The sequence below is a fragment of the Epinephelus lanceolatus genome, chromosome 16 (assembly GCF_041903045.1).
Source record: "Epinephelus lanceolatus isolate andai-2023 chromosome 16, ASM4190304v1, whole genome shotgun sequence".
Taxonomy (NCBI): Eukaryota; Metazoa; Chordata; class Actinopteri; order Perciformes; family Serranidae; genus Epinephelus; species Epinephelus lanceolatus.
In genome coordinates, this window is record NC_135749.1 from 27276910 (window position 1) to 27304682 (window position 27773).

General features: G+C 40.4%; 1 protein-coding gene across 1 annotated transcript; it reads left to right on the forward strand.

The window, feature by feature from the left end:
* The first annotated feature begins 567 nt into the window (after positions 1 to 567).
* On the forward strand, positions 568 to 27203 carry LOC117263203 (four and a half LIM domains protein 3). The gene is made up of 6 exons (XM_033636398.2): positions 568 to 728; positions 17649 to 17820; positions 21626 to 21800; positions 22704 to 22873; positions 23759 to 23945; positions 26456 to 27203. The coding sequence occupies exons 2-6, from the start codon at positions 17665 to 17667 to the stop codon at positions 26605 to 26607; spliced, it is 840 nt and encodes a 279-aa protein (XP_033492289.1). The 5' UTR covers positions 568 to 728; positions 17649 to 17664; the 3' UTR covers positions 26608 to 27203.
* Positions 27204 to 27773: the final 570 nt, after the last annotated feature.

Below are 27773 nucleotides of genomic sequence, written 5' to 3' on the forward strand. Positions count from 1 at the left end.
TCATTTTCAGCTAAGGAAAAGACAAATACTTCTATTTTCAGGGGATTACAAACTAATGAAAACACAGTTATGAATACTATAAACCAATTCTGCCAATAGACGCTCCTAAATCCATCACATTGGACCTTTAAATGTACTGCTTATACATGCTACATTTGCATGGAAGGGAACAATGTAAAACCACACTGTACAAATATCAGTAAAAACATCTCACATATTAATTATGTACAACTACAAAGTCTCTAAATGACTTTTATTGTGACTTTCATGTGAGATCAAAATGCTGTGGAGCACATTCAACAGCTCCTACTGTGACATTATTACAGGGATTTTCCATTTAGAGAGATAATAAAGTGGTTTACATCAGCAGCTGGAAACCTAAAGTCTACTATGTGTTTAAAATATTCAATTACATCCAAAAAACACAGTGAGTCTACCTACTTTCAACTTGAACTCCCCACAAGGTGACAGACAGACAGACGGACGGAGGGAGTGGAGAGACAGACGGAGGAGAAATGGGCGGTGTTTGAGGGAATAGTTTAGTTTTTACGCACCAGATGCTCCAGTCAGTGGAAACCCGTCAGTCTGCAGCTCGCAGGAGTTTCACGGAGGATTTAATGATCTGTCATTTAACACAGCAGAGCAGCACGAGCCGAGCGGACACACTGCACCAGATCCTGCACAGACTCCTGCGCGCATCTCCACAGGCTGCCGCTGCGCAAACACAGGTACGTGTACATTCAGACGATCTGTAGATCATACTGACAGCTTTCTGATGCCAACAAGTAGAGGGTAATTGAATTTAAAGTGTGTTGTGGTGAGTTTAAGGCCGTTTAATCTCCTGAAGCGTTTATGTGTGCTCCCCGTTGAGCCGTGCGCAAATCCTAACCTCACCTGTCTTCACTGGATGCATCAGTGAAGCATGAAACACATTTTGAAACTTCTTTATTCACGTTTTAAATTAGTTTAACACAGAAAAGCTTTGACATCAACCCTCTCTAATTAGAACTCCTTATCAAAGGGTGTAAACAATGGCTTTCTTAATGAGCAATAAGACATTTACCTACTAAATGGCATTAATAAGAACATTTGGGTTGCCAGGTTGTCAAACTCCCCTTGACTTCCTCAACCATTTGACCATTTATTTAAGCTGCAGAGAATTTGGACTGAAATCCATTCATTAACGTGTTACTCACATGTATAACTGATCACATATTAGAAACTGAGAATGTTAAACTTTTATTAATATTACCAATATCTGCATTACCAAATTTACATGATAATCACCTGCCACTAATGGGGGTTTGTCACAACCTGGCAGAGGTGTAGACTCCAGTCACATGACTTCGACTTGAGTCAGACTGGGGTCAAAAATCAGACTGGACTTGACAAAATAACAAAAAAGACTTGCAACCCAACTTGGACTTTAGGATTGCAGATTGCAAACCACTGGAACTTCTCCAGGTTAGGATTCCTTCAGTGGTCATTGTTCAGGGTTTTTTTACAGAGAGCTGAATTCTCCGCGGAGATCTCTTTTATTTGAACCAGCAAAACCACTGAATAAAGCAGTATCACATCAAAAAAGAAAGCTGTGTTTCTCTGCTAACTATGGTGGCTGACGTGCAAACACAAATGGCTGCCACAGTCTGGAGCCAGTGTTTGGTTTGTCCATTCTGGGCTACTGTAGAAACATGGCGGGGCAACATGGCCATCTCCGTGGACAAGGACCCACTCTGTAGAAATAAACAGCTCATTTGAAGGTAACAAAAACACAATGAATCTTATTGTCAGGTGATTATACGGTATTATGTTATCTTCCATTTCTGCCAGTATCACCCCCTAAATCCCACACACTGGACCTTTAACACCGATGATTTGTGACTTCACTTGGACATGAGACTTTTGACTTCCCAAGCCAAATTGTGAAGAGAAGGTTGTGGACATTTTTCCAATATGATATGAGATAAATACGACAACACAGGCAGAAACAGATTCATTCTGTTGTGGTACTGTTTGATAGTGCTATACGCTACAAAAGTGCAATTTCTGCACTCCTTTTTTGATTACCTTCACTTGTTTTAACAATTAAATACATTTTTTTTAAAAAATATTCATCATTTTTGTACATTTAATGTATTATTACTGTGATGTTAAAATGGCATTACATTTACTAAAGACTTGTTTAGGATTTGAAACTCTAAGAAAACTTTAAGACTTTGGGCTTGAGACTTACTTGTGACTTACAAAACAAGGACTTGGTCCAACCTCTGCAACATGGCAACCCAAAATACAATACAATACAGTAAATGCTTTAATATCAATAAAGGCTTAGTAGAAAGTGCATATTTTCAGGCCAAATATTTGACCCCTCACATCCAGGTTGGACCAGAGAGGATGTTCTTTCTTTAGAGCGAGGAAACAGTGGATGTTATTGGGGGTTGGGGGCCTGAACAAAGTGAGTAACTGATACTGTGAATAAGTGCTGCGGCCCCCGTTTTTCAAGTAGGATTTATGAGAAGGAGAACAAGGAGAGCTTTGAGGAAACAATCCCTTTGCTTTAATGTTTGTTGAATTGGCTCGGCTGCACAAAATCAGGCTTCGTATCTTGAATTTTTTTTTTTTTTCTTCATGTGGAGTTATGTTAACAAACGATTCAGTCTTGTTGAGTTAGAGTGATGTCATGTCTCCCTCAGATTACAACTTTTCTTCTGGAGGCTGAGCAAACCCCCCACCCCCCACCCCATCCCCCAGCACCACCCCTCCACCTCCTCCAGCACCGCTCATAGTTTCCATCACCGCACTATCCCCATCATGCTCCAATCCATTTGGGTGAAATTAATACATTCATTGAAACAATGCAGCTCTGGTTGCATGTGAATGTGTTTACGTGTTTTTTTGTTTCTCACAGAAAGGAATTCCTGACTTTTGTCTTTTTTTAGAAAACAGAGGACGGAAGAAAAAAAACACTTTTCTTGTTTGCCTTTTTTTCCTTCTTCTTCTTCTTCTCAACCACAAGATTTTGCCACGTTTTGACCACAGTCACATTCCTCTGAGATTCTTGCGTTGGGCGAAGGTTATGTCTGTGTACAATCACTGGAGAGGAGCCAGACGCAAAATGAAACAGTCGAATGGAGATAATGTTTGGGATTGTCAAAGTGACCGGGTCATAAAAATCAGACAGAGATTCTCATCGTGAGTCAGTCTCACACACATCACTGTCTTTTCCATTTCCCATTTCTGCTGCAGCCTGGGAAGAGTGTCACATGAGTAGTTTGACATTTTGGGAATTGCTGTCTTGCCGGGAGTGGGATGTGAGGATAGACACCACTCTCATGTCTGTATGCTCAGTGTGACGCCACGGCAAGCAGTCGGTTAGCTTAGCTAAGCTTAAAGACTGGAAACAGGGAGAAACAGCTAGCCTGGTTCTGTCCATATGCAGCACCTCTAAACATTAGTAATTAACACGTTATATCTTGGTTTTTGAATCAAGAACTAATGTGTAAAAAATAATTTTACAGTATTAGAGGTCTGTGTGATTGGCCATTTTTGTAGCTGGGAATATTTTCAAGAAATACTGCATTAAGAATGAAGCTGGAGCTTTAGGAGATTATTAGCTTTGCTTAACATAAAGACTGAGAGCAAATGGAAATGTATAGTCAGAGTCTTAAAATTACAGTAGCTATAATGGCCCAAAACATTTCCTTTAGAAGAAATGTGCTGCAGCTTCTGAAACGATGCCAGTTCACAAACACATATGAATTTCTGAAACAAATACGGCAATGGAAACATGCTGCAGAAAGCCGAAACAAATAGATCAACAGCAAACAAGCTGAAAATACAGAAAAGATACAAACATACAACCCCCAAAAACAAATGCAACAGAAAAACGCTGTATATCCAGTTAACACAGTTAAAGTTCTCCAGGCCTCTAGGGGGAGCTCTATAAATATGTCACTCTTTTATAATATTATAAGAGACTAAGGCAAAATGTAAAAATAGAATACATACCTTTTTATGTGGCCTCTTTACTTCACCTTTCTTTTCACACACTCGCTTGTCTGGTCTCTCTCTCTTGTGTCATAAATCAAGCTGTTTCACTTAGCACTCCTCCTCCTTTGTTGACTGGATTTGTCGCGTTTTTCTGTTGCATTTGTTTTCAGATTTTGCATGTTTTTGACTTTGCATTGTGTCTTTATTTGCAGCGTTAGCAGGTTTGCTCTTAATGTTTATGTCTGGCTTTCTGCACACGTAATAAAAGACACCGAAACTTACTACTTAAAATGTTTCATCTTGCATTTTTAATTTGTACTCAAATATAAATGTAAAAACAACAACTTGTGGTGTAAAACCAAAAAATGTCTTTTTTACGTTAATGTTTTTGCTTCACTTACTCAAACAAGATATAATGTGTTAATTAGAGAGCTTTAGCCTTTATGCTAAGCTAAGCGGCTGCTGGCTAGAGCTTAATTTTTACAGTTAAGATATGAAAGTCGTATCAATCCTCTCACCTAACTCTTGGCAAAAAGAGAATAACTGTATTTCTGCAAATATAGTTTCTAATCTTCACATCATCCTGAAGATCATCTGTATTTTCTGCAGACTGTAAAAGTTTGATTTTGATGTTGTTCTAATAACAATGACTCGTCCATCGATTGAGTTTGAAACCAGCTCTCCGCCTCTCTGAAGTCAAATAAATCCAGCAGCAAACATGGAGCAGAGATGTCAGGCCCAGTCTCTCAGAAAACAAACATTCGTCACTGTTAACACCCAGGACTTGACCTGTCAGATGCCAGCTGGCAGCTGATGGGAAAATATGTTTACTTGTGTGTTTGTTTTGGAGAATAGCTGTCGGTATTTCAAGATCGGCTGTTTATTTGTATCGGTCAGTGTTCGCCTGCAAGTTTAATCCAAGTGCAACAACTATGCTGCCAAAAGTAACTTCACTAAAGGTACTTCATTTACGAGACTTCATGACCGCACTTGATTATAATCTTTCTAATAATCTGTCTTTCTGCTTTTATTTTTGCCCTCGTCATTCACAGAAACATTTAGACATTTCACATGTATTTTTAGCTGCACTGGTGCTCCACTGTGGATCAGTCTATTAGTCGGTCCACCACTTTGGTCCAGACTGAAATATCTCAACAACTATTGGATGTATTGATATGAAATTTTGGATAGACATTCATGTTCCCCAGAGGATGACTCTTAATGATCCTGGACTCTCCTTCTAGCACCACCATCAGGTCAAAATGACTTTAATATTGTGGGTTATGACCAAGATTCCCACCAGCCCCAGCTGTACTTTGTGTTTAGTGCTAATTAGCAAATGTTAGCAGGCTACATCAGTATGTTAGCATTGTCATAATGAGCATGTTAGCACAGTGACATTAGCATTTAGCTCAAAGTACAGCCTCACAGAGCTGCTACAGCTGCAGAGTTTTGTTCAGTTACTGCTATATGTCGATTTGGGCAGTGATTCCCAAAATGTTTTTGGTTGTAACCCCAAATAATGTTTACTCTACACCCCTTGTCACCCCCTATTATTGAATCATTTTTCAGAAATTTTCAAGAAAAGACAATGTAATTCAGTACGAATTATCCGGTTGTTCTCATCCACTATTTGTAGGTTTTCCTATGAAACATATCGTACGTAATCAAGAGACAGTAATTAGTGCATTAGTCACATATTTGGGAAGGCTGTGATCGAGCTATGGGAGTTAGGAAGAAAGCGGCGTTTAAAGAGGCAGGTTGGGGTGGTGGATGGGTCACAAAACATGGGACTTTCCTCCAAGAGACCGATGTGAACTTTGAGTTAATTTTAGGTATGTCACCATGTTTCTTTTCCTAAACCGGCCCTTTATAACTCTAGATTAAGTACATAACGTCAGGCAAGAGGCGCTAATTCGTAGGATATCATTGAACCATTTTTGAGGATATGTTGGAATTATCGGGGAAATCGGAACAGTATTCATTTGGTACATTTCCACGATAGGTCAACCAAAAATGCAATAGCCTGGTTTAACTGTTAGGGCAGTGTCCCGGACATACACCCTTTAGCGTCCGTATGAGATGCATTGGGCTTTCAATCAACTCCATCCATGTTCATAAAGAATGTAAAAGTCTGCTTATGGTGGGCAGGTCCAACAATCACAGGACTTTGACCCAGGAGTCTGGTGTTTGTGTCCCGTGTGAAACTAAAACGCTGAGTTATTTTGTCACGTGAGTCTTTCCCTAACACTAGGCAAGTTGTTATTCTCCTGCCTAAACCTAAATGCTGACTCTTATTATTTACATGAGTCGACTCATATGACTTACCACCGACCCTGTCTGCGTCAAGATACAATGCCGAAGGATGTCCCTGGGGTCATAATAATAATAATGCAAGGGCTTCTCCCCAAACGTCAAAATGACGAGTAGCGATGAGATCACTTTGCACACAATTCAAACATTAAGAACAAATTGAGCATGAAAGTTTCCTCCTGACCTTTCTAGCCTTTTCACCTAGCTTTTAGTCACATCTCACAGTCTTCCTCTGTGGATAGAGTTTGAGATGAAAGTTCAGTGGCTAGTAACCAAATCTGCAAGTGGACGTAAACTCTATGATTTCTTTTTAATGTTTTTGTTAAATGAAGAAAGTTATGTCCAATAAAAAAAGAATAATGAATGAATGTTTCTGTGACTTCAGATGGTGTTTTTTAGTCAGAGAAAAACCTAATGTGGCCTGAATTTGTATCAAAAATACATATTTCTTTCCAAGGACATTATAGAGCCATAAAATAAAGCATTTCGATAAAACTAAACAGTATTTAAAAAGAATTCTGTGAAAAGGTCCAAAAGTCCTTTTGTACCTCAGTAATCATCTTGCGACCCCTGTCCTAAGGAACAGTTAGGTGGTAACTGTTGTTACTGTGTGCTTTGCATGGTGGTGACTTGTTTACTGGTCTGACTGAGATCTGTTTGTCAGTTCATTAGTCGGCAGCAGAGGTGAAACAGCAGCTGCAGACCACATTGTTTCACTGGATAAACAAAGAGCCAGCTGGAGACTCATAAAACAAACCAGACTGTCTGTAAAGGTGCTTTATTCCCTTGTGTTATAGCCTTGAGTGTAGCAGGTGATGTGTCATTAATATGCAGTGATATTGATCATATTATGGTTTGAGAGACTGAAGAGATTTCTATGACAAGCTAACATTAAGTTAAAGTAAGTGAAGCTGAAAGTTGGCTGACCTTCTGAGGAGGTTTTGCTATTTTTCACATACAAATATCTAGAACAATTTAGCAGATCTGCCAACCATGTATGTCATGATAACCTCAGTGCAATTGATGTTGAGAACTTTCATCAGAGACAACAAAGTGCAGTTTGTGTGTTCATGTTGATTTGTGTGCAGCTGAAATACACCATGTGATCTGTGGGAAGTTTTGCCAAACAAGGTCAGACACACACACTTAATGTGACAGTTTATTTGTTGTTTGATGTTACGTTTAGTGGAATTTAGAGCGAGGAAACAGATCTTCCTCATGACCTCATATAAACTGAAGCACATCCTCACTGTCAAACAACACAGTTGCGTCTTTGACTCTAATTTGACCTTATAAGGATTTCACTTAAGAATCTGCAGCGATTTTTTCATGTTCAAGTAACCAAAATAATGCTGCCAACTCAGTATCCCAGAATGTCGTCATTGTTTAAAACAGCAAGAAGCAGCGGTTCATCCTGATGAGATCTTTAATCAGCAACAACAAAGTGCACAATGTTTGTCCGTGTTGATTTGTGCGTGTGCAGCTGAAATTAGCCTTGTGATCTGCAGGAAGCCGCACCACATTGAGCGTCTTTGTACTGGGATGAAAGGGAACGCAGTCATCTGACAGCCACAGGAGATCAGCCTTGTCTTTCTTTTTTTCTATAACAGTTTAGAACCGACGGTGTCACTTTCCCTTCACTGCTGCAGGGCTCCTCTGTTGTTGGCATTTTCTACACAGTATTGTGCCGCTGTCAATATTCTCATTCACCTCCCCGAATCCAGGTTATGCAACCAACCAAATCGCACAGTATGAGGACTGTTCGGAGCTTCAGAGGCTGTAAAACTACCCTAATCCATTTCAAGGGGAATAAACAGTGAAAGCGGGGTGGTAATTAAAAGCCAACTTTACACGCTTTCCTGTTTTAAGTGAATGCACGCACATAGTTTGCGGTTTTCTTTTTTTTACAAGCGTCACAGTAAAAGAGAAAGAAGTGATTGTAAAGCACTAGAAAAATAAAGTCTACAGTCACGCTAGGCTGCACTTACTGTTGACAAGCAGCCCAATCAGAAAAACGTCAAAGCCTCCGAATGGTGGGCCTTTTTCTGACATTTGTGACAATGCAGCCCACTCGCCAGAAAAAATGTTTGCATTGTACATGTCTGCAAACCGTGGACATGTTTTGTGTGACAACATTTCTAAAGTCATGTAATAAATAAGCTGACTTTGTCATCAGGAGTCGGAACACCTGTCAAGTTGCAGACCACTGTTTAAGACCAGTAAACAGCAAGAGTGGTTATCTCACAGCGTTTTCCAGCAGCGTCTGATCCACCAAACATCACTGCGTCTCAGTGGCGTTGAAATGACTTTTCTGGCCATAACCAAGTGCATTTTGTACTTAAACTTAACCAAACTTTCACCACAGAGTTTCAAGGTATCTGCTATATCTGCTATTAAATAGTGTAAATGAAAAACTACAGAGGTTTAAGCAAACCATTGGCAAAAACAACACTTGCAGTTACATCTAAATAAAACTTAAATTAACACTAATACAATCAATTTAGTTAATTTTTAAGCTTTATATATTTTGTATCTGATTTTACTTGTTAATGAACCACAGGTATTTAAAGTAGCTAATTCTGGTTATTTTAAATGATGTGACATCAATGTTAGCAGTGTGGGTAACTATCTTGGAATAATGCATGAAAGCTCCCAAGCTGGAAATAACAGTTTTTAGTTACTCTTCCCGTTCCGCCAACATGTGGCATGAGTGCAATATTAGACCCAGTAGTCCTTTAACCTGCACCTGCATGCTAACATGCTCACAATGACAGTGTTAACATTCGCTAAACAGCATTAAACTCAAAGTAAGTCTACTCTCAGTACCTTATAGTGATGAAACAGAAACATCACATTATACAAGTATTCAGACTCTGCCATGACACTTGAAATTCAGCTCAGGTGTTTCCCATTTCTGATCACCTTTGAGATGTTTCTACAGCCTGATGAGAGGCAACCTGTGTTCAGTTCAGCTGATTGGACATGATTTGGAAAGGCACACACACCTGTCTATATAAGGTCACGGCTGACATCACATATCAGAGCAAAAACCAAGACAAGAGTTTAAAGAAGCTGATGATGAATAATGTCTTTTATGTTGTGTCTCAGAGTTATGTGTTTTTGCAGACACATTAAGAATTGTCAGTATGTCATCATTTTCAAAGGGAGTTTGGTGTCATATTTTCCACCAGGAACAGAATGAGAAATAATATCAAAGGGAATCTAGTTAAGTCTTGCAAATAGTGACCCTGCAAGATCCCCAGTTTTTGCAAAATCTTTTAGTGTGTTACATGCAGGTGTTACATTAAAGAAGATATCAGTGATTTGAAGTGAACCCCCCCAAAAAAATGCACTGAGGCTGTTTTATAATGCATGAATTAGTATTTTTTGGCTCTGACAGATTTAACACTTACCTACATATTTTGTTCCACTGGATTTTATTACATGTGACGGCGGTTTTCATCATGGAATAATCTGGTTTGTAAACCTCAGACATGAAGTCTAAATTCCTCCAAGGGGGGAAAATAAACACTAACACCCAGGAGCAGCAGCAGCAGCAGAGAGCTTCTGGCTCCGGTCGTTAGAAACTGTCCAGGTTGTTGAGGAGTGAAATAACAGCAGTGAGCCATGAAGGGACGTGAGGCAGAAGCCTGATCCTGGGAGACAGTTGCCATTTGGCTGCCACTACAAAGCGCTCAGAGCCAAGTGACTCCTGTAAATCTCTCACCGGGACAGACGGTGTGTCAGCAGAAGTATTCAACATGTCCCACTCATCAAGGTGAATTGTGGGTTTAAATAGTTTCAGCAGCCGTGCTACCAGAGAGTACTCAGACAGGATGGATGACTGTTTGCTTTAACGTCTCGTGGTGAGGAGGAGGAGGAGGAGAACAGGGGCAACAAGTATTCTTGGGTGCGATCCAAGAGACACCTGTAGAGTGAACGCCTCCTAAACACTGACTGCATGTGAGTCAGACTGCTCATATTAATGTCAGACAGTCTGGATGGTGTGAAGATGAACAGATACTTAACAGGCGTTTCTTTGCAGTTAGTTGTGACCTTAAAGTGAGACGTTGGCAACCCAAAAAACTTGAAACTTTTTCAACAATGCTGTGGTTAACGTGGTTAGGATTAGGCACAGAAGCCACTTGGTTATGGTTAGAACAAGAAAAGTTTCAATTTAAAATACCCCTTTTGGTCGAATAATCCCGGCAGGAAATGCAGCTATGTCTCGGTAAGAAACAAATGCTCTTTGGGCCACTATCGATGTATGTAAAAATGTAAATGTAAAATATCTGTAGTTTGCATAAATGAACAATGCTGACATTTTCTTGGTGACTGGGTCATTTTCACAAAATGAGCTATGATTAAACATTCAGAAAATTACCTCACTGATTTTCGTTGGCTCTCGGGCTGTTGCTCGAACTACAGATTCAACTTAGGCATTTTTGTGTGTCTGCTGCCGTGGACACAAGGAGGGTCAACCCTCTCTTGCGCTCAAACTCAGACCAAACTCAGATCAGACAGTAAAACTAAGCACTGCTGATCAAATATGAACCAAGATTCTGTGACTTCATTGCTGATTTCTCGCCAAAAATATTTTCAGAAACATATTTTAGCTTACAATTTAACCATAACTCAGGATCATTTGTTACCAGCTGGCCGCCATATTGTTTCCTTTAAAAAAAAAAAAGAAAAAAAGAAGAAGCTTGCATTACTGTACGTTCAAACCAACAGCAACCAGAACTTCCAAAACGGTGGAAGCCATTTATTTTCAATGAGAGCCTGGCGACTTGGGTGACCTGGTCATCAGCCGCATGTCTTGGGCAACCAAAGCGACCGGAGCGGTCTGGAGGGGAGTTGAGAGCTCTGATGCGGTTCAGCGACAGCCAATCGGAATGCTGACGTGCTTCGATGAAGCGTGTCCCAGAGAACAAGCCATCTTCGGTTCCTACAGCACACTTGTTCCGACAATGGATATCAAGAAGTTTATTACTTTCGTTCGCGCCCACTCAGTCCTTTATAATGTGTCGCTGGTGGGTTACAGAGACCAAAATAAAAAGAATGAGACTTGGGACCGCGTCGCAGAGGTAGTTGGTTGGTCTGGTGAGTTTTGAAGTGTGTAATGTTAGTAATAGAGGAGAGAATTGCAGGCTAATGTTGCGACGTAGCATGCAAGTCTTCCTTGCTTGTTTTGAGTGGGCTGACATACGTTTTCTGTTTTCATTGACCAAACATAACTTTCTGTTGGCCAACTATGAGCTTTTTGACTGGACAACAGCAAGCAGCAACTACGCTGCTTTCAAGCCAGTAGTCCGCTTTGCGGCTCCTTGAAATTGACAAGCACCATCGAACGTTCAATGATTCACGTGATGAGCGACTAGAGCGACCAAAGCTGCCACAAATATTTTTGACAGTCGTGCTTCTTGGGCGTCCGTGAGAGACTTTGCCTCTGGAAGCTTCTGGTTTGAACATACAGTAACGTCACCTACCAGCGGGAGTCTTTAGTGGTCCAGCATAGTGCATTCTGGTAGTTGTAGGTTTTCTCCCTCCAGAGTCAAAGCAAATGCCATAGCCCTTCTTTTTTGTTTTCTGTGGTCATGTAGCACAAATTTTTATCGTGTTTGCATCTTTCTACTGCGTAGACAGCCCAGTTTTAAGAAAAGGCCACATTTCCAGCAGCTGCTTAAGTAAAGGATCTGAATTCTTCTTCCACCACTGCTGTAAAATGTAATTGGACTGTCCTATAGGAACCATAAAATGTTGTTTTCAACAATGATGGATTTTAATTAGATGCTGTTTTGTCCTGCAAGAATTCCCGATTGGACGCCTAAGGGAGAATTTGATGACAGACAACAGCTGGAGACCACAGAATGTGTTCACAGATGTTGTGGCTCAGGAAGAAAAACATAAAGCTCAAAAACTGGGAAGACTATGTCCGGAAGGAAAACCATTGTTCTATCACTGCATTCATCATAGACACGACGAGAATAGAAACCCGAACCTCTTTAGACATTTTAGGAGGGAAGTGGGGCTGAGTTCCCCATCCAGACAGCAATCTGACAGAAAACAGACATAGGATGTGATGTTTTCTCTCAGTTTGGTTGTCCTCCTCGTCGTGTTGACCCAGCCTGATGCCCTGACAGAGGAAGCTGTGTTGTTATCTGTAGGGAGGGATGCATGAGGATGTCCTCACTGTTATGCTAACATGGCAGTGGGAGAAAAAGTCTGTGGAGGAGAGGGAGTTTCTGGCTTCAGGACATGACCGAGAGCAGACTGTGTTTATCTTTTTTATGTTTATCTGAAATTGCTGCATCATTGGTTATTAGAAACCAAATGTTTGATAGCAGTCAGACACCAGGAATGTAAACTGCACTTTCACGATGATTCCTTTAGCAGACCAGATGCAAATACTTGGAGGTTACCAAGCATGAAGCGCAGTACCTGTAAATGTGCGTAGCGGGAAAGGTTCATCATGAGCGACGCAACCGCAAAAATTATGTTTCTGGGAAAACAAGTGGCCTTCATTAGTTTGCACCGAGCTCTGGGTCCTTTCACCGTTTAGACCAAGCCGGTGACGTCTTCCACCTCTTAAGAGGAAGAAGAGGGGGGTCTCAGCTCATTCCTTGATCCCTCAGGGAGATTTCAAAGCTGCACAGTTTCTCAGCTGCACTTTGTTGAACCCACCTCCTCTTTTCTGACATTATAAAAACATGTCACAGCCACTCTGTGACCAAAATAGGCGAGAAAAAAATTATAAACAACTACTGTTTCCAAGTGGAATATTTAAATGTCTTGCCTTTGTAAATGTGCCAGATGTTGTGATCCTGAACATGAACTTATATCCAAACTCTACAGAGCTAATCTATAATCTTCATCCACATTGTATATATCTCCCTGAGCCATGCGTACTCCGTCTTGACTGTTCCACAGGCGCGTTTTTTAACCTCCCACACTTCATTTCCACGCTCATTTCCCTTTGCTGCTGCAGAACACGGGGTCACATAGCCTGCTAATGCCTCACTGTGTTCAGTCATAATGGTGGGATGATTTTATTGTCAGTGTGCCCAGCTGTATTTCCACCTGTCCTTCCTCTGCTCCACCAGCTCTCAGTCAACTCATTTATTTAAATGAAGAAAGGAAGAAACAGTAGGTTACTTCCCGAGTTAAAGTGGTGCCTGGAGTCTCTGTCAATTGACAGCTTCTAACAAGTCGGCTCATTTTACCATAAGTTGTCCAGGTTAAAACTTGGTTGAAAAGTGACAGTTTTTAGGAAGTCTAGGTTACATAGTATTTTTTGAACAGCATTACAATGACGATATTTCAGCGTGAAGCAGAGCTCAATCTCACATTGAAATACAGTTGCTGAAATGCTTTAGAATATCAGTTATATAAACTTTACAAACGTAACTAAGCTAGAAACATTGACATCTTTTGGCCTAAAAACTACGATAAAACCGTGCCTGCTGAGTATTGGTTATGTTGGACACCACTGTTTTCAATTATTCCAGTTAATTTCAAACACAATCTCATTAGTTGTGTCAGTAGTGTTTCTTTGTTCTAGCTTGTTAGCCTGTGGCTTTCAATTATACTCCTGACAGACCAGAACATCCTGTATCAAAGCATATCCATCAAAAAGGGATTAATCATCATAATAACTTTAATGCTCCACTATACATTTTAGATGCTACTTTCTTGTTGGGCCATTGATTAGTGAAAAACTCAGCATCTTAAGGTCAATCAATACATTCTCATCCCAGGGCATTAAATACTAAAGATTTCTCAGAACCTTTGCATGTGATATAGATGCCAAAATGTCTAATGTGATGCACATCTGTCTCCTGGGTGAAACTCATTGGAACACGTGGTTTAAATTGTCAAACCGTAGTGGTCCGGTTAGAATAAAGCTAGAATAAGTTCTTAATGTGCCATATATACATCACTGAACTGAAAGACTTGTTCAAACAGTGCTGAGTTTTGGTTTCAGGTGGGACGAACAGTGGTCTCCTGGTGTTTGTTTGGCTCATCCACCACCACACCTCCCATCCTACAAAGACTAGCTCTTTATACCACATTAGTTGCTCTGAGCGTCAAATATTTCCATGGATGGGATTACATCAAAATTAGTTGAAAGACCGGTACATCTTATAGAAATGGTAAAGTGTGACTTTGGCATCTGTGTCACACGCTGAGGCACGTGACAAAGTGTCAGTTTTTGGCAATCTGGGGATGAGAACAGGCGGGGTCAATATGATGAAAGACATGCTTTGAGTTCATTTTCAGAGTTCAACCCCATTTCCCCAGCTTCTTTAGTGTCATTACAAGCGGCAGGGCTGAAAAATGAAGTCAGATCCACCCCTCGCTCCTCCACAGCTCCAGCCTCATGTCCAAATACGGTCTAAAAAACCAAGATGGCGATGGACGAAATGTCCAATGCCCAGTGTCCAAAAACCAATGGGTGACGTGACAGTAGCTACTTTCAATTCTTTTTACAGTCTGTGGTCATGTTCCCAGGCAAGGGAAAACATATAACACTCCATAATGAACACTTTTAGTAGAACACACAGTCAAGTTAAAAGTTGGACAAAATGTGCTTTTGACAGTGACACTGCTGAAATTATAAGTGTCCTGGGATTCTGTTTGTAGTTAAGAATCTGTTCCATCAGGACAAACCATTTGTTCTCTGACACAAAATGTTACAGTTTTAATAAGATTCAGTGCCCCATATGGAGTGTTTAGGGTAAAAAAAGTAAAGATGACTTTTGGGAGAAGCCCTAATGATTTTTTTAGTCAGATAAAATCCATCCTAAGCCTTAAGTTGCAGCAATAAAACATCTTAATGGCATTACATGTTTATTTTGTCCCTGATAACAAGAGAAAGCTCTGCATTTGAGAGAAAGTTGTGGACAAAAGGACTAAACAAGTCGTATTTTCCTTTTAAACGCAGGCCAAACAAAGATGACAAAGCCTTCAAGAAAGCCTTTGAAACAGAGAATGCTGTTATAGTTCAGCTCCCAACAATTAATATTGTTTAGTCGTTCTTTCTCAATGCCAAACCGCCGCAGGGAGTTTCATACAAGAATGAGGTGGAGGGGGAGCCAGACTTTTTTAGCGTTCACTTATTAGTGAGTAATGAGGAAACAGGAGAAGCTGTTATTTCATTACTGATTCACAATAAATCAACTCTCACTTAAAGTGTTCGTTCAGCCGTTTCTGTGCTTTCTGGAGTGGAACATTTTGAACAATGTTTAACTGCAGTATAATTCACCACTTTTTCAGAGTCACCAACAACCTGGTCATCTCTGTATTTTCATCCTCCTCAACCACACTGCTGCTTTTGACATCATCAGCCTCACCGTAAGACAAGATAGAACTTTATTCACACCACAGGAAAATGTTGTGCAGCAGTTGCAGTTCAAAGCAGGAAAGAGTCCAAATATAAAATATGAAAAAGATGCAAGTATGAAAATATTAAACAAACGTCCAAATATACAACTCCTCCACCACTATGTCTGTGTCCCGAGGCGTCCCCCAGGGTTCAATGCTTGGTCCTTTCCTGTTTATTCTGTACATCATCCCCTTTGTTAATCATCACCTGTCTTCATGGTCTCCACTTCCACTGCTACATTCATGATGTCACAGCTAAATACTCCACTAAATGGCCCCACTAAATACACTCATCACTGCAACTTTTCTCAACCCTGCCCATTTGCATCGCATCGTGGATGCAAGCCAACTTTCTCAAACTAAACTGTGGTCAATCTGATATGATCATCACCGGAGCCAACTCCCTCCATTTTCATTTGATTCATAACTATCTTTTGGGTGCAATAACTCAACTGCTGCAATATTCAGTGCAATTATTCAACTGTGCAATATTTTTCACCTCTTGAATGTACAGTGCACATAACTGTACATATTTCTTATGTTTAACCTTATCCTATTGTTGTTTTATTCTGCTGATGTATATATTGTAGTTAAATTTTCACACTTACAGCCTCAGCACTGTGACGATATATATTTTATTTTTAATATTTTGATTTTTATTTTCTTAAGTACTAGTGTTAAACACTATGGAATGGTGCACATTTCATTTCTATTTTATTTTATTGCTTTATATTTACATACTTTTATTTCATACTCTTATTCTTACTTCTTATAATTCTCTACTCTTTACATCGAAGCAACTGTGATGAATCATAATTACATCTCGGGGATCAATAAAGTATTTCTGATTCTGATTTTGATTTTAACAGCAACCTCTGTTTCAAATGCCATGCAAATCTCATTAACAGCCCCAAAACAGCCTGTTTCACTTTAAGCATATAGCGTAACTCTGCCCGTCCCTGAAACTTTGATCAATGATCTCCATCTATGAGACACACTGTGCATTTTTTGATGCTTCGAGCAACTACCATAGTATAAAGAGCAGAAAAGTCTGAATAGGGTGGGCAGGTCAGACACACTCTGGACTTTCACCTGGCAGACCGCTGTTTGTGTCTCGTGTGAAACCAAAAGTCAGTTGAATTATTTTAATAACAATATAGTGTACTGGTATGTGAAGCATACTACGCTGGTGACATATGTCACTTGATGTTAAATTACATTTGTAACAACCAAATTTATTCAAGTCAAACCTTGTTTTTTTCCAAACCTAACCACAAACTTTTGTTGCCTAAACCTGAGGAAGTGAACCAAAAAAAGCATTTTTTGAGTTTGAAAAGGGACTGTTTGCATGTAACAAGTGGAATCTGTACATTTCCTGTAAAAAGCAAAGTTTATTTTGAAAAGGCACAATGCGTGTAATGAGCATAAATTGATGTAGTGTTGTTGAGCATCCTAAACTGCCGCTAAGGGATGTCTTGGTGCGTAGGTATCTGAGGCCGAGGGCCACCGACCAAGCCATTGTTCTTTTATCACATCCAGACCGCTGCAATATCATTCTCTATGGTACTTCTTCCAAAGTCAGGGATTAACTTCAGTACATCTGAAACTGTCTGTTCAAGACTCACAACTCACCATTTTACAAGTTATGTTCTAATGTTTGACTTCTTATCTTGTACTAACCTGTGCCTTTAGTGTGTTTTAGTCATCTGTCATACAAAGCATCCTTGAGTATCTTAAAAAAAGCTCTCTACAGCACTCTAAAATGCATGTTTTTACTCCCATTTTTGTCTCTCCTCTTGGTCTTTATTTCCAGCTGTATATCCAAAAACTGTCTGCCTCCCGTCTTTCTGCTTTCACTCTCTGTCTTACTAATCTCACTCCTCCTCCTCCTCCTCCTCCTCCTTCCTGCGTTGTCTTCTTGCTGATAGCAAATGCTAAACTGTGCCTGTGAATTCTTTCAGCCAGAAGAAAAACATCATGAGTGACCAGTTGGACTGCAAAAACTGCAACGAGTCCCTGTGTGGACGCAAATACATCCAGGTGGAGGAAAAGCCTCACTGCATCCCCTGCTACGACCGCCTGTACGCCAACACCTGCCAGGAATGTAAAGAAATCATCAGCCATAATGCAAAGGTGAGCTCCATTTGTAGTATGCATTTACTAGAGTCACTACTACTACTCTACTTCACTACACCACAGAGGGAAATATTGTACTTTTTATGCCACTACATTTATTTGAAAGATGTGGTTACAGATTAAGATTTAAATACAAAATATGAGAAAATTTTATAAGATGAAGTTGCAACTAACAATTTTTGTCTTTTTTGATTAATCTGACCAAATTTTACAAATTAATTTAGTAGTCATTTGGTGTATGAAACTTCTAAAAATAGAAAAAAAGCAGTAAATCCTGAGCTGAAATCAGAGCATAGTCGGCATTTCATTAAATCTCAGTCAGTCTTTTTATAAAACTGGGCTGTCTATGCAGTAGAAAGACGCAAATACTTTTGAAACTGCTGCTACATGACCAGAGAAAACGGAGGAAAGCAACTGTAGCGTTCGCTTTTCCCTTAAGAGGTAGAAAACTTACAACTACCAGAATGCAATGGACCAATAACTGCTCCTGCTGGTGGACTTAAATGGTAAATGGATTAGCATTGGCATAGCGCCTTTCTAGTCTTCTGCTCACTCAAAGCTCTTTTACACTCCAGAGATGCATTCACCCATTCTCACACACACACATTCATACACTGGTGGCCGAGGCTACTATACAAGGTGCCGCCTGCTACTCTGTTAACCATTCACACACACTCACACACCCGTGGCACAGCCTTTGGGAGCAGTTTTGGGTTTGATATGTTGCCGAGGATACTTCGACATGCGGACTGGAGGAGCCGGGGATCGTAATGACCTAATGCGAGTTGGTTTTGGCTCGTCCAAAAACAATTTGGTGGCCGGCTGGTAACAAATGATCTTGTATTACAGCCAAACAGTGCACTGAAATATGTTTCTGAAGAGATTTTAGGTGAAAATTAGGCAATGCAGTAACAAAATCTTGGTTTATATTTGATTATCACTGCCTAGTTTTACTGTTTGATCTCTTTTTTTTTTTTTTTTTTTTGGTTCCCATTTTTACAATACAGGAAACAGTATGACGCCCATTTCCTGTTCACAAAATCTCGTATTACAGCCAAACAGTGCACTAAAATATGTTTCTGAAGACATTTGAGGCAACGCAGTAACAGAATCTTGGTTTATATTTGATTATCACTGCCCAGTTTCACTGTTCAATCTGAGTTTGTTCTAAGTTTAAGAAAGAGAGAGATAGAGGGGCAGGTCTCTCTCGATTCTACACTCTTCATGTCTGTGGTGGCGGGCATACAATAATGCAAAGGACGATCTGTATTTCAGCAACAGCACTAGAGCCAGCTCAAAGATCTTGGCGCTGGTTGGATGGAAGGAAGTTAAGTTAATTTCCGCAGATACAGAGCTGGTTGAAAATCAGCAAAGTTTAAGTAAGACTTTGAATTCAGGACTTTTACTTGTAGTAGAGTATTTTTACATTGTAGTATTGTTACTTTTACTGAAAGATCAGGGTACTTCCTCCACCACTGTTCACATCATCAATTATCGAACTACATTTAAACCAGCCAGCATTCCTGGAAAACATATCGCTCTTTCCAAGAACACCAGATTTTCTCTAATCCCCTTTAAGTTTCCTAAAAGCCTAAGTTTGTGAAAATTAAGAAAAGTTTCCTGTAGGAAACACCCACAGATGTCATGAGGCCATCAGTGTCCCATGAATTATGGACTCCCTGTGAGGGACTGGCAGTAAATTACGCTCCTGCTTGCTTTGGCCGCCCCTCCTCTGCACAAGACATAACAACATTCATCCTTCATCCTTCTCCTTCGCTCCCTCCGCTTCAGTTGTTTCTTTTACTGTGAAACTCCACGCCTCCAAAATAAGTTTTTCACCCACCCATTCAATGTGGGCCATTTATCACAGAGCTTCATGAACTGCACATGAACTGGAACACAAGCAGCTGTTAGAAGCACAAAGTGGGTTATTCTGATTTTTTTGTCTCATGCTCAACTCCTCTGTGAACTCCTATTCTCTTTGGAGGACAGCAGGGTGTCGTGGAGAGGAGGAAACTTTGTCGGCAAGCATCCAAAATACAGGGAACTGAGTCCTGTGGTTGACCATGACCTTCAAGCAGATGGGAGCCATCAAATAGAGAACCTCCCTGTGAGGAACAAAAACATATGAAGTGTTTTTATTAACCTACAGTTTGGGATGAAACGTTTGAGTTTCCATATTATTCACTTTCGAAGGATAACGCTGGCGTTTGCTGGTATAAGAAGATCTAAACAAACAACAACAGTAGTCCATCTCGTAATATGACTTCCCTATAATGTTTGAAACTCTCAACTAAAGTCTATTGGTTCCTGCTGAAGACACAAATAAATACTTTCATATTTAAAAAAAGCTCAGGGTTATCCTTGAACATCTGGGTGCTGTTGTTTTAAGCAAGCGTCACTCAAACAGCTGTAAATAGTGCATTTTTGGGGGGTTGGGGACTATTTTCAGGTGCACATTAACACACATTCAGTGAGTATTTACAGCAGCAGGACTGTGTGTGTGGAAAAATAAACTACAGTTAATAGTGTTAGCCACCATGAGCAGCACCAAGAGACCAACGAATGCTGTAACAGTAAAACCTTTGAGTATATTTATTCAAGCAGAGATGCATTTACTACTTATGGGAGGAAATTGTGGTGTTTTTTCTTCCAAAAGTTCTATTAATTCCCTTTAAATATTTTTAAAGCTTTTCTCCGCAGCAGCTTTGAGGATATGTTAAGCAGGATTTTCCACAGAAAAAAAATCACTTCCTGGGACGTTCCTGGGTACAGCACTCAGTTGAGGTCAGGACTTTATGGTAGCAACCAGATGACAGACCATGAGAAGCACGGATCTAAGAGGAAGGTACAAAAACATGGACACAGCTCAGAGAAAAATACAGCAAATGAGAGTGAGGCCTTGTCGACATGTGCAGGGGTATATTTAAAAAGGTAGCGCTTTCTTCCACTCGCATTCTGCAGACCTTTTGTAAATTCCTTTCATGATGAAGATTTTTAGAAACTCTGCTTAAGTTTTGATGTGTATAGAGGGAAAAAGTTTTTGGCTCGTGACCTCAGGGTGTGCATTTATCTCCTTAGTGAGATATTGTCAATGAGGCAACATTTTGTGAACTGGTGGACATGGCCAAAATAGTGTTGCCTCTAGCCTTGCTAACAGGACTTTTTACAGGTTAACACATAAATGCACAGTTACTCTTCCACTATATCGAGGAACAGAGGTTTCAGAATGTGTAACGGAGGTCTTTGCTCCATGTAGGGGTTTTTTTTTTTTTTCATTCTGATTGGCCAACATCTTCTTCTTCTTCACATGGCTTTAGAGTCATATATGACGACACATCAACTGTGTTTTGCGTTTTCATTTGGGCAGTGCTTCTGTGAGCAGAACTTTTTTGCAAAGAAAGGAGGGACAAACATGGTTTTCGCTTTCCTGGAAAGAATATCTTTAAATAGACTATAAAAACCATCAAATTCCAACACCTGTCTTTGAGATTCCATTTTAATAACATCTCAATGACCCAAACAACACAGTTGTCTCAGATTGTTTGTTTCTTGTTTATCTGTGCTTGTTATTCTTGTTTGTTTCATCTCGTCTGCCAGGTGTGTTTGAATACACTTGCTTAAATTTGAGATTCCTTTTCACACTTCACTACACCTCCTTGGCTTCCTTCCATTCACAAATCAATTTAATTTTATTATTGCATGTCTCTTACCTGATGTATTAATTTGCCAAACAATGACTGGAAGAAGTGTGACTGACTGGTTTTACTAGTTGCTCAGTTTGACTCTCCTCTTCCTCCAGGAGCTTTTCTACGAGAACAGATATTACCACGCGCACTGTTTTCGCTGTTTCCGCTGCGACCGCTCTCTGGCAGACGAGCCCTTCACTAGCCAGGAGGACGGGCTGGTGTGCAGCGACTGCTACTGCAACGAGTTCTCCTCCAAATGTGTGTCCTGCGACAAGACGGTCATGCCAGGTACAGCAGCACTAAAGACCGGCTAACTTATTTTCCCTCCAGCACAGAGTTCACAAACCTCCTCGGGGACAGATCCTTGAGCAATCACTTGAACAGTCAGAAAGTTCACACCCTGTCTGTGCAGGGATAAAGAGGCTAATGAGTTTTTGTTATCCGGGGTGTGACAGCTTAGATGTGACAGGATGATTGTTTCCTTGCTCGGCTGAAAATATCTCGGGCTTTTTCAGCTTGGGGCCGCTGTGACGACACGAGTGCAGCAGTGGTGTCGGATGACTGAGAATTATCCAGGCCTGTGGGTACTGTGGGATATCATAACTCACCAGATCTTTTCTGAACTGAGCAGTCATTTTCTTAAGTTTCTGCTCAGCCTGGAATGCCTTTAAGAGCTGCTGCTCCATTTTCGTAACAGTGCAGCCGAGTTCAAAACACTGTCATGCCTTTGGGCTGCAGTTCAGGTCCCAAAAGTCATAAAACAAGGCCGGTGATTAAAGGAACTCAGATGCATGACTCCTGACTTTTCTTTGCAGTGGAGCGTGTGTTTCTTCTGGGAGTGGACAAACAGCCTTTTGTGAAATGATAAAAACTGTAAAAATAAATAAAAAGCAGGGTTAGGATGCTGTGCTTTGTTACAGAGTGTCACATTGTTTTGATGTAAGATAAGCTGAAGTAATTGTACAGCACAGGTGTTAAAACGGGTTTAGTCATCTCATTGAATCATCACTTCTGGTGTTTGTTGTGTGAACGCTATCAGATTTCATTCCAGTGTGTAGTTACAGCACAGTAGGGCAGAGATCAAAGGAATGTCCCCGATGACATAAGGATTTGCAAATGTCAGGGAGGATATCAACAAACAATCATCTCAGTTTCCATACTCATCTGCTCCCACTCTTTTTTCCATCTCAGGGTCAAGGCTGTTGGAGTACAGCGGCTCCACGTGGCACGAGGACTGTTTTCTCTGTCACAGCTGTGAGAAGCCGATCGGCGCTGAGGCCTTCATCCCGGACAACAACAGCTACTACTGTGTGCCGTGCTATGAGGGCAGGGTTGCTCCCCAGTGCAGCCACTGCAAAAAGGTGAACTGGGATCTCAATTAATCTGTCCAGAACTTTTACAATCAATTATCACAGTTTCCCAGAACCAAGGTGACGCTGTCAAATGTGTTGTTTATCCAAACATCAACCCAAAACCCAAAGATATTCAATTTAGAACCAGAGACTGTTTGGTGTTTTTGCTTCTAAATGTTTATTCAATTATGTCAATCGACAAAAAATTTCAGCACTAAATTAACAAGTAGTTAAGGAGCTGTATATGACTTTCAGAGCATATCTATGATTTTAGAGTCTGATTCAGATCCTCTGTACATGGTTCCCAACATAGAGGTAGAGCTGATGGCTAACAGCTAATGGTGCTAACAGTGCTAATAATTGCAACAGTGCTGACAGAGCTAACGTTGTAGGCTGTTTTCATGCACTGTTTATACGCGTACCTGTGAAAAGTAATGCACTAGTATCTGTATACAACCCACGAAATTGTGACAAGTGCGCTGACGGGAGTAAAGGAGGAAATATAAAGAGCAACAGTCTCCATAAAGGTTGAGGTGGTGGATTGGTCAAAACAAAACACAGGACTTTCCCCCAGGAGACTGGTGTTTGTGTCCCGTGTTTGTCACACCATGTTTCTTTTTCTAAACCTAACCCATGTAACCTAACATTAAGTATGTGTGAAGTATGTAGTTAAGAGAATTTAGCAGATTGTAGAATAAACATACGATGAAATGTACACCAAGAACTGAGTTGTAAGCATGAGCAGAGATGGGTACATAAAAATCTTAAATTCAAATTTTATCAGTGGAAACCCAAAGGAAAAAGCCAACTTTGTACCAATTTGCAACCAGGTAAAAAAAAGTATCTTAAATTTAAACCCATTTTCCTGATACAGTTTGTGTTTGTGTGCTGCAGGCTCTGACTAAAGGAGGGGTGACCTACAAGGACGAGGTGTGGCACAAAGAGTGTTTTCTCTGCACAGGCTGCAAAGCTCCGCTGGCTGGCCAACCCTTCACCTCACAGGGGGAGAGTCCATACTGTGTCAAGTGTTTCAGCAGCCTGTATGCCAAAAAGTGTGCTGGATGCAACACGGCCATCACAGGTCAGTACAGAGCACAGGACCACAGAGCTGTTGTTGTCTGTTGGTTAACTCAGCAGTTAGTGGCACAATATCCCTGTTTTGTATCATCTCCCATTTTCTCCCCGTGGTACCTGTATATGTTGATGATCTGCTATTAATAAAATGTCAGAACAATTATCTTCATCAAACAGGTGTAGGCAGTATATCCTCTTTTTGTGTTTTGTAGTTTCTTCCTATTGTCCATATTGTTTGTCACAATAAAAGCCACACAGTGTTGTGTTTTTCCAGCTTTTATTGTGAACTAGCAGCAGTCAAAAATGTTCAGTAATTAGCAGTAACTCAATATAGTTTAATACTTTGTTTGAAGAGTGAACAGTAAACAGTGAGGCTTATATTAATGAGATATTACAGTAACAGTAATGCTGCATTACATGCTAAGTTTCCTGTGAATCCTTCATGTGTATGAAGGCCCTTTGAATCACACTTGTAAATGGTGGACCCTGCCACTCACAGTAAAGACTACGATCTACTGTAGCAGCCCGTCTCATAGAAATATGTGAAATGGACTCTTGGCACATATTACATAGGTGTGGGCACGAAATGTGTTAAAATTATGTGCTGACAACACGTAAACAATTCCAAAGCAAAGTCAATGACAATATTTTGTCACGGTGGACACACAAATTAAGTATAACAAACAAAAAAGGTTTGCGTAGGACAGGCGGGGGGGTTGGTGGACGGGTCAAACAAACATGGACTTTCAAGCAGGAGACTGTTGTTTGTGTCTTGTATGAAACCAAAAGTCAGCATAGTTATGTGATTTTACTGATTTTAGCTAACTACTTTAAGTACTTTACATAGGTAGCCTACTCATTATGCGAAGCCCATAATTTTATTTTTTCGTTCTTGAAATCTTACCCAGTGTTTTTCTTTCCCCAAAACCAAAAAGACCTGCGACTGTTCATAATAGACTTTCTGTTGGCACTGTTTTCGCGTTGCCAGAACGTAATTTTGAAGCATTTCGTGCGCGCCACCACTTCATGTGTGTTAAGCCCAGTTCGGACCAATGATTTGTGACGAGGCAAAACCGTTTTAGAGAAAAGTTGCAGCAATGTGGACTGGCCGGTCTGAGCTTGACTCAAGGTGGCTGATAGTGTCACCTGCAACTCAGCTGGTCAAATTGCTGGTGGCTGGTTTTAGAACATAAGGCTGGTAACCTGTTTCAACAGCCAGTCAGCTTCTAGTGAAGTCCACTGGTTAAGTCTGTGTGTTCACTTGCTGCGGCAGGTGCTCTGTCCCCACCAAGCCCTCTGTTTCCGTCCTCAAATGTGCCTGTGTCTGACGGTGGGTCACTGCTGCTGCTCGCTGTATGTGTATGTATTTTTACAGAGTAACTTTCTCATTTATTTGAAGTTATTTTATGTCCACTAATACAATATTAATTCTCTTTTAGCTCTGTTTTTGCCTCTACCAACTCCTGGGGAATATATCTGCCTTTTTAGCTGCGAAATAATCCACTATGTTCATCAGCTAGTCTCTAACTGCATCTGTCTGCTGTTTGGCGATGAGCAGGAAGTGTATAATGAGTTTTTAGAGCTTTATCTTTGAAAACAGCTGCATGATGCAGCCAAAAACAATGCTACAAGACCAGCGAGGCTAAGGTTAAGGTCATCTTTATTATTCTCAAGGGGCAATTTGTTGCACAGCCAGCAGCAGTACAGATATCACACAATCAGCACAGAAAAAATTCACACGGAAGAAACATACAAACAAGGAATCCCATAATCTTATTCAGCAGACCACAAGCAGCAGGGACTGATGAGGTTTTAAAACTATTGGTCCAACATCTTGGCAGATTATATCTGCAGCCAGATGGAAGCAACCTGAACACACTGAACAAAGGGTGACAGGGTCAGCAAAAATGGGCTGGGCCTTCTTTGTGATTGACTTTGTACACTTTGGAGAGGTCATTTGGATTTGTGCCTAAAATGTTGCTGCACCTTCTAACCTGTTCCTGTTTTTCACACAACTACTGCTGCTTGTCACCATTCGTCCAGCGCCACAAAGTTTCAGCTCATCACTTGAATCAAAGTGTTTGAGAGAGTGAACGGAAACAGTAATTTTAAGAACCGGACATCTAAATAATGAGCTGTAACTTACTATAAAGCTCTAAAGAGGCTTTGAAGACGCTGTGTGTAGACAGACGTCCTGAAAACAAACCACAGTCTGACAAGTCCAACAGGTCCATTACCATCTTTATCTCACCTTCCTCTACTTTTGGCAAAGAAACTTAACATACCAGAGTTAAATGAGAATTTTAATGAGATGTTTTTGACCACAGCTGCAAACTAGAACACGGCACGTTGACAGAACTGGCAGCTCTTTCTTATTGTTTCTGCCAACTGCTGATTTTATCTCGATTACATTTATGTTGTTTCCGCAGTGCTGCAAGGCTGTTATTAAATTTTCCACTCCTCGTAAAACATTCCTTCATTAGTTGCTCATCGTGTGTTGTTATTTGTGTCTCACAGGGTTTGGAGATGGGAAGTACGTTTCCTTTGAGGACCGGCAGTGGCACCAGCCGTGCTTTAAGTGTTCGCGCTGCTCTGTGTCGCTGGTGGGCTCCGGCTTCTTCCCCGACCGCGACCAGATTCTGTGTACAGACTGCAACAACGACGACTGACCGCCGCTCACACCACCTGCAGCAAATATCAAACATGGCTGACACCAGCAGACAAACTGCGTAACCTCAGCCATGCACACAAACACTGCCATGTTATTAACTCACTCAGAGTAAAGCTGACACAAAGCTCAGTATTTACAACTCAAAATTCTCATCAGCCCGCAGCACATTGAAATGTTTGTATAAATTCTGCAGAAATGTCCTGTGACCTATGTATGACTTAGTTTATCTTTATTTTATATGTTTTGCACATTAAAGACTAAATAAAACAAAACAAAACATATGTAAACCATTAAATTAAACCTTTTATTCATAAAGGTGGTCGTACACCATTTTATAACACTTTTTTTTTTTTTTCGTGACGGCTAGACAAAACCAAAATTTTAATGTCGTGATCTACGCTTGGAAAAGATTTCTACTTTTTGAAAAATACTCAGATTTATTAAACCGCCCCTCTTCTTCTCCCACTACTTACTGTATATAAATGTATTTGTTAGAAATAAACTGTTGCAAGAAAAACATATATTCTGTTTTCATTTCAGCTTTGAATTATCTTTTCTGGCGTACAAGCAATAATAATAAAAGTGGTAAAAACAGTGGGTGGTGTGTAGATTAATTAATAAATGATTTATTTGTCTATATGAACTGAACATGCACTATACATTGTCAGCCAATAGACAAATTGACAGGAGGCCAGAGGCCAGTCGCAGCAGCCCCATATACAGTAGGTCAAGTGTATGCAGGGATGTTTCTAGAATTTGAGGACATTTAGGGCTAAATGTGGAAGTGGGTCCCACAATGAAAACCTGACAATTAAACCAATGCCCTTGCGTCACTATGCAGGAAATGTAAAAAACCTGCAACTGCAACCTTCAAAGGTCCCTCCTGGTACAAGACAGTGTTCAAGAAGGTCACATTTTGCTGTTTGCTCTCCTGTCTCACTATGAAACAAATTATCAAGCCACACAAAAACTTCTCTTGTGAGGTTGATCAGTGAGCTAAAATATTGAAATCAAGTTTTTGCTGATATGTAATTGAAATAACCATGTTAAACTGTCTTCATAACCTTTCTTAAATAAGAAAAAAAAATTGGGAGAGAGTTCCTTGAAAACCCTTACCCCATTTCCCAAAGATGGTTTTCTGTGGGTAGTCCCATGTAGACTGTT